Below are 7,900 nucleotides of genomic sequence, written 5' to 3'. Positions count from 1 at the left end.
GGGGCCTGGGGCGCAGGATGGAGCTGCCGGCCTGGCGGGCCCGTGTCCTTGTGCGCGTCCGCGCGCTGCCCCCGCGGCCCAGGCTGGGGACGTCTCCCCGGCGCTTGGCCTGCGGTGCCCGGCCTTGTTTTAATGCGAAACTTGTCGGTGATTTGAGGGTTTGATCCCTGCTGTGCCAGGCATCTTGGATTTCAAACGGCCTGTCCTGCTTGGGGAAGGTGGTGCTACTATTGTTCGTGCGTGTAGGGATGCGAAGGGTGGGGAGACTCAGACCTCCCTCAGGCCAGGTTCCGTGCCTCGCGTTCGCCCGCTCGTATTTGGAACTGGTGATAGATTTGCAACCGTGATTTCATGGAGTGTTATGTACGGTTTCTTATTTGCTCTTAATGGTGGGATCATGTGCTCAACTGTCATAAGTTTAGATCAGGGTTTGCTATGTCAAAAAAAAAAAAAACCCACTAAAGTTCCAAAATGTTAATGCTTAATATAACTACAATATTCACCGGGCTCACCCTGGAAAGGCCGCTAATGTGGTGGGGGCGGGGATGGGCCGGCTGGTCTCTGATTTATATTTGGAGCAGTGCAGCGTGGTGAACTTTGTGTGTGTGTGTGTGTGTGTGCGCGCGCGCGCGTGCGTGTGCGTGTGTGTATGTGTGTGTGTGTGTGTGTGTAACGGTTTTGTGAGGGCCGGCAGCCAGAAAGTAAATTCATTCGTGCCAATTTCATCAGCTGGGAGGAGCCGATATTGACTTTGTTTTCCTTTTTAACACTTTCTGCGGCGCAGAAGGGACTAACTTGGGGGCTGTTGGTGTGGTGGTAGCTGCCTTTTCAGATTCCTGTGGACTGTTGCTCTTTTTCAGGTTTGGGGCTCTGCAGGGCATTGCAGTGTTCCCTAAGCTAGGTGGATACTGTGATCTGCTACCCCCCTCCAGCCGTTTGAAGATGTGGGGGTCCAGAGGCAGGACATACAGGGCCTCCTGTACCTGGGAACCCTGGATTTACGCTGGCGGTACAGTGAGCGCCGTGGACAGAGTGCTGGAAGGGACAGTCTGTCAGCACACAGGTGCCGACTTCCTTGCTTGGGTCCCTGCTCAGAGTGCTTTTCCCCCTCAGCTAGCAGTCCCTCCGAGCTCTGGTTTCTCACCTGCACCGCTGTTGCATGATCCACAACACCCGTCACTCACCTGGTATCTCCAAACAAGCACTTCTGCTGTGTTCGCATCTGACTGAGGTGTCGACACCCAATCTGTGGTGTCGACACCCCATCTTTAAAACGGTCCCCAAATAATTTCAGGCTGAAGCCACCTGAGCTCCACTGGGTTGTTCACCGTGTGCTGTCAGCCTGGAAGCTGGGACATTGCTCAGAACGTGTGTCCTGGCCCCTGCTGCGCTGGGAGCAGTTGCTTGTGAACATGTACTTGGGGGCACACTCACCTGTTAGATGGCACTCACCTGTCACCAGCCGTTGCTCTTAGAAGGCGAGTAATATGTTCCTGCTGCCCATAGGATGGCAAAGCCACTTTAGACCAATGTGTACTCTGCCTTATTCTCCAAGAACACCTTGTGTCTAATGGTGGTTTTTTTTTTTTTTAAAGGGCTTAATGAGCTCTGATTAAGTGTCTGGGCAGAGAGAGGTGTGTGTTTGTGTGCAGGAAGCACATTACCATTTTTCTTTCTACGTAAACCTTGCTAGACCTGGCCTGAACCTTGAAGGATGAAAGAACCAGAGGGTGGTTGTGTCAGCTGCCCAGCCTCAGCCCTACCGTGCTGTCCCGAACGAGTAGCTGTGTCACCTTTGACTTGCTCTGTCCAGGCTGAGTTGATGGAGTTACTCTCTAGGGTCACATGGAATTTCAGGTCTTTTAGTCACCTGGAGCAGTTTTACTGGCTTAAATTAGACACGCACCAGCGTGTGTTCTAGCATTGCTTAAGAGAAACCAAAGACTGGAAGGATCAGAAATCTGTGTCTCTACCTTTTGGAACTTAAAAAAATCCCTCAGCATACACACTTTGGAGGTGAAAAGTAAAAACAGCTCTTAATGCTGAATTATTTTAGTGTATTGCCTTCACATTTTCTCTCCAATCAGGATTCACCGGGAGAGGATTCTTTAAATTAGTCTTCATCATTTTATGGAAATGTCAGAAAATATTGTGGACACATGTGGAATTTCCAGTGCTCAGTTCTTGCAGAGGAGGGTGGAAAAACAATTCCATTTTAAGCACATCATATAGGTTGGAAAAACAGTGGCCCGCTCTCTCGGAGTTCCTGCGCAGCTGCCAGGGTTTGTTAACGGTCGCGTACCTGGCTTTGTAGCCGGGCCGGTTTTGGTTCGCGTTGTCTGCTGGGTGTTGATGTAGGGACTCCGTGGTGTTTTACTTCACTGGGCCATTGTCTGCAGAACTCCGAAGTTTACTTTCCTGTTCTGCTGGGAGTCTCCTTGTTTCTCTCCCGTCTGCGGCTACCCCGGGCTCCCCTCACCGTGCACCAGCCTTGTCAGCAAAGAACAGGAGTGTCTTGGGGTGATGGGGCTGGCGGCCCCTCCTGTGGGCACCGCAGCTAAAGCCCTTGGTGTGGGGCCAGGGCTTGTCGGTCTCTCAGATCCTTGGGGCTGCCTGGGAGGCGGCCAGCCAGTGAGCGGGCTGCTGCAGGGCGCCAGGTGCAGTGACTGACACGCCTTTTCCTAGACCATTTTTTCTTCCCTTCTCTCACCTCCATTCTTGCCTTGTGGAATCGGACATTTTTTTTTTTTGGCTTTAAAACAGTCCCCAAATAATTTCATTAATAAGTGAATAAACACCGTTTGGCTTCAGGAAAAACTTTAGATGGAAATACCAAATAAAGTAGAAAGGAAACAGAAAACTACTACACAGACTCATGCTTTATTTTTAAAAAATTCCTCGGCTGATTGAAATTGATCAGTTTCTCTGTGAGCTGACGCTTGTTCCTGGGCTGTGTACCCTGGACCTGCAGCTACAGAAGGCACTCTCCCCACGCTTTCAGGAGCGGCTGGATTCTTATCTTGGTAGAATTTAGGGAAATTGCCTGTGATGTGTTTGCAGAAGAGATGGCTTTTAAAAATATATGCCATGCTTTACCCTTTGTGGCTTTTTAATTTTGGTATGCCTGCGTACTTCCTAACATTTGCTTATGGGAGTCACTCAGTTCATGCCCTGCTTTGCTAGTTTATATACCAGATTACTTCAGGTGTTATGTTCCGTCATAGAGTCCAATTTAACATTTTCTTAGTGTGAAGCTGCTTGAGGAAGGAGGTGAATACTCATTTAAATGTCAGCCTGTTGTTTTGGTCAAAGGAACAATAATTGATTTTTTAATTGCAGGCGAATAGTCCACAAGTATCTTGCTTATTCCCTCACTGAAGAGTCAAATCTTAAAGAGATGGCCTTGGAGGGTTTGTAGATTGAATCCGTGTGTGTGTGTTGGGCGGGGGGACGCTTTTTCAGGGCTATCGGGCACAAGATAACAGATATGTTTAGCTCTAAACTACTTGTGCTCTGCCCCCATCCCCTTCCCAGCGCCTGCACTTTTCCTGGAGGTCCTTGTTGCTACAGAGCTAACAGCTCTGCCAGAGCTGAAAGCTTAGAGCCACCTTCCAAAGCCAGTAAGAGGAGACACAGCGTCTCTTCCGTCACCTAACCTTGGTGTATGTTCTCTTTATTGAAAGGAAACAGCTGACTCTAGAAAATAACCATGTGAAAACATGTTTTCTTCCAGAGTCTCATTGATAATTTGTTGTAAATGGGCAAGGAGGAAGGGACGGGGCCAGCAGATTCAGCAGGTATTGGCCGTGGGGCTGCACTGAGCCACTCAAGCAGGATGGGGACCTCGGGATCCTTAGCAAAATTGGTTTACTTTGTGGCATCCATCTCCAAGGTGTCACAGATAGCTGTAAGCATCGCAGTGAAGGAAATAGAATACTTGGCATGATAAATCTAAAATACTGTTACCTGCGTTTAAAAAAATTTCAAAATGGCAGCATTGATATATGTGGGATTGAATGTGTAGACTTGACTTCTGAGAGTTCTTCAGAGTTATGAACGTGGTTACATTTGATGTTTTTTCTTGATGAATAAATACAGATGTCAAATTTAGCCAGGAAGCTAGGCAAGTAAACACACACACATTAAAGGCACAGACCTGTAAGGCTGTTCCAAGTGCTCGCAGATGTTCGCAGTGCTGTGGTCCTGCTTAGGTCTGAACTGTGAGGTTAAAGCTTTAACAACGGCTCTGTTTGGTTTTAGACTGGGCCACGGGTTTTATATTCTTGTTATGATTTGAGGCTACAAGCTGTTGGATGCTGTGAGTCATTCTTGTCTTCCTCCTCCCAGCCTTCTTCAAATGGTTCTCTTTTTTTAGAGCTGATTTTTTTTTTTTTTTTTTAAAGCAGTGATTTGGGGGATGAGTTGTAGCTTCCTTCTGAATTGCAGAGAGAATATACTGGGTCACCTTAGCTTTGATGTCGTATGTATGGACTGACTAGTTCAAATCCTAGTCATATTATCGAGATCATTTCTAGTTGTCATAATTACTCAGACACCTTTTTAAAAAAGCTAATTCTAGCTTGCAGTGACTTCATTTAGTTTTTCACGTCAGTGTTTATCCTGGGAATAGGGGACATTTCGTCGGCTGTAACATGGAGGGTGCTCCTGGTGACGTGACTGGTTTCTGGCCACTTTTCAGTGCCCTGGTGCTCTTCTCACCCTCCGGTCTCTCTCTCTATTCCTCTGCTTTATCCTTCTTTTGTGATTTTTTGTGTGTGTGCCATACAGAGTTTATTTACCATTGTTGTCAGTGCTCTTTTCTTTCTGGTGAGAGGGTTAAAAACTTGTTATATCTCAAAAGAAATAATTGCACCCATTTGTTCCTGAGGATAATAAACAGGATAATAATAATATCAGAGAAGACAGGCAAATTGGGGGTCCCAGCCATGGGGTGGGGTACAGGAGCCAGTGTGACGTGGGACTGCCCTCGTCCCTTTGGGACCTACTTGTGGTATCACTTTCAATAAGCCCTTGAGACAAATGAGGTGGGGGAATGCCGATAGCGAGCTGTGGGAGTCAAAATTATAAGCAACCTTTTTTTGTTGTCGTTGTTGGGGGGGAGTTGCTATTTTTGAGTTTTGTTGGATTTTTTTTGCACTCTTTTTTGAATATTTTGTTGATATCTTGCAGAGCAAAGTGGGCTCCTGGTGCTGTGTGAATTGCAAGTTGCGAGAGCTACTTATGAATGTGCTCTGGGCCAGGAATGCAGGTCTGAAGAATCGGGAGAGAAAACTCTCCAAGCGAGGAGGAACGAAGGGACTCTGATTGGTAGTAGGAAAAACAGGTCTTTTTCTACTGGGCTGCTGTTTTAAATCATTTTTTTTTTCTTGCTTATTAGTTTGGAACCGTTTCTGTGTCCTAACGAAAAGATTGAAGAGCATGGGAGGGAGGGAGCCTCTGCAGTCAGACTTCTGGACACTCGGTCCTGTGCAGAGAGTGATTCCAGTCATCTTCTGACCAAACGTCTCATATATGTTGCTTGCCATATGTCAGGAGTTCATAAAGCAAATAAGGCTTTAAGGAGGTGAGAGGCCCTTAGTGAACTATCTTAAATTTCCCAGCAGTGTTTGTGAATTTGTTCTGGTCGCTCCTTGCGTGCACAGGGAGCCTCGTTCTTGATTTTGTCATCCTCAGGAAAAACAGGAGCATCTTTGAATCCTTGTTTATTCCCCAGTGCCCCTTCTCACCACGCTGGAATTCACTTCCCCATAAAGATGAAGATGGCATGGCTCTACCCTGACCATCTTCCAAGGAGGTACCAAGAGATGCTTCCTGGGCAAGATGGATTTTATAGGTCAGTTTATCTAAAATGAAAATGGAAATGTAAATTGTGTTATTAACTAACCTTATTGGAAGCATCTGGGTCTTCTTTATGAGTAAACGAATACAAATAGGGAACGATCTGTTACATCGCAAATAGAGCGTGGCCAGGTATGGCTGTGTCACAATCACTCGTATGCTGACAAATAGAGCTTATACGTCTCCGTGTAAGAATGTCAAGTGTATCTAAGAGCAGTTGCAAAGCCTGGTACTGTCAGTAGACAGGAACAGATGAAATCTTTGAGTTGGCCAGATGCTTTAGAAAGGACAGATTCACTTAGGATCTATCAATTTGAGGGGGCTGGGAATATTACACTGGGAATTGAAGTACAAAAATACATTTTGAACTTGGGGGTGACCTTTTTCTGTACTTCTTGAATCTCTTTGGGTCTTCCAATTCCTATTTGCAGGGATTGTGAGAGGATCTTGAGATTTCTCTGGGCTTAAGTTCTGATCCATTGAGAAGCCCCCTTCCTGCTTTTCGTACATCAGAGTGTGTGTCTAGGGCTCGGCTGGTCCCACTACTCACAGCATCGTCTTGGTAGCTTGCTTGTCCCTCCCAGCTTCAGTTTCCTCAGCTGTCAGCTGGGTTAATAACCCTTCCCACGGGGTGGTCACGAGGACCAGTAAGGCAGTGAGTGTCACAGTGTCTGCCTGCATAATATCTACTTCCGCCCTTGCCCTCCCAGTGCTCGGCCAAGCTCCCTCATTCCAGTTTGTCCAGGTGATTTGGGGTTACAATGTCTGTAAGAGCAGCCTTAGGAGAAGTGGGAGGAGGAGCCACCCCAGGCTCAGGCAGGTCATGGGGAGGCACTTTTGGTCTGCTGGGAGGGTCCACTTCCGAAGTTACCTGACCATCTACCATGGGCTGGGATGACTACAGAGCTGCAGTGCCTTTTTTTGAAAGATAAACTTGTTTCTTCCTGGTGGCCTCTTTGAGTCACTACCTCTGTGAGCCCCCTTTTTAGCCCCATTTACTTTTCAAGAGGAAAGCTGGGGAAGGACTTCCTAGCTTAGTTTCTGCTCCAGGTGTATCTAGGAAGGACGTCCTAGCTCAGGTTCTGCTCCAGGTGCTTCTGGAACTGACGTCCTATTTAGGTTCTAGTCCCAGCATACCTCGGGACCACGTTTGGATCTCCAATCAGAGTCATTCCCAAAGCCTGCTGGAGGAGCTGCTGGAGGAGCTGCTGGAGGAGCTGCTGGAGGAGCTGCTGGAGGAGCTGCTGGAGGAGCTGCTGGAGGAGCTGCTGGAGGCGATGCTGGAGGAGCTGCTGGAGGAGCTGCTGGAGGAGCTGCTGGAGGAGCTGCTGGAACAGCTTCTGCAGCGTTCTCCTCCTCACCGTGCTGACTGACGGTGAAGTGCAGAACTCCGTGGCTGTGACTCTAGGACGTCTTCCCCGGGACGTGCGTGGCCTTCAGCCGTTAGTGTGTATAGAGCGAAGCTGAGCTGACACCCGTTCTCCTCATGCCTGTGTCTGGTGACGTATGCACATGGATGTCGGCTGACAGACCACACAGGTGGGATGATGTGAGCCTAGGGCATTTCTGAGAGGCCAGACCACTTCCTACTCAGAATCCGTCTGTGGTGTGGCAGTGTGGTCTGAGGCCCTGTCCGCAGTTTGCTGAACACCGAGATGTCCTGGGGCTTTATTCTAATGAGCCCCTTGCATTCTTGTGGGTTAGCACCTTCGGGGTTGTGAGTGTGAATGAGATCTTTTTTTTATCTTTGTTTAAATATAATAGACAATTAGTTGCTTGTATTTACATTGTGCAATTCAATACATTTTCTCCAATTATAGTTGGCATGCAATAATATACCAGTTTCAGTTGTATAGCATAGTGATCAGAGATCCCCATAACTTGCAAAGTGATCACCCTCCTAAATCTAGTACCCTTTTTCTCCCTTACATGTTTATTACAGCATTATTAACCATCTTCCCCATGCTGCACTCTGCACCTCCATGTCTGTTCTGCCGCTTTTGTTGTTGTTGTTGATTTTCTTTAGATTTCACATGGACGT

At 47.5% G+C, this 7,900-nt stretch overlaps 1 protein-coding gene across 1 annotated transcript in view; it reads left to right on the top strand.

Annotated features, from left to right (window-relative positions):
- The first annotated feature begins 146 nt into the window (after window positions 1-146).
- Window positions 147-7,900, top strand: part of DIP2C (disco interacting protein 2 homolog C) — a 236,658-nt gene continuing 228,904 nt past the window's right edge. Inside the window, exons 1-2 of the mRNA XM_023523799.1 lie at window positions 147-1,063; window positions 5,191-5,328. Coding sequence (XP_023379567.1) covers window positions 943-1,063; window positions 5,191-5,328 — 259 coding nt within the window. The 5' untranslated portion in view covers window positions 147-942. The remainder of the gene's footprint in view (window positions 1,064-5,190; window positions 5,329-7,900) is intronic.

Source organism: Pteropus vampyrus, unplaced genomic scaffold (genome assembly GCF_000151845.1).
Source record: "Pteropus vampyrus isolate Shadow unplaced genomic scaffold, Pvam_2.0 Scaffold415, whole genome shotgun sequence".
NCBI classification, from domain to species: domain Eukaryota; kingdom Metazoa; phylum Chordata; class Mammalia; order Chiroptera; family Pteropodidae; genus Pteropus; species Pteropus vampyrus.
Note: the sequence above shows the minus strand (reverse complement) of the source record. Positions and strands in the feature narration are given on the sequence as shown.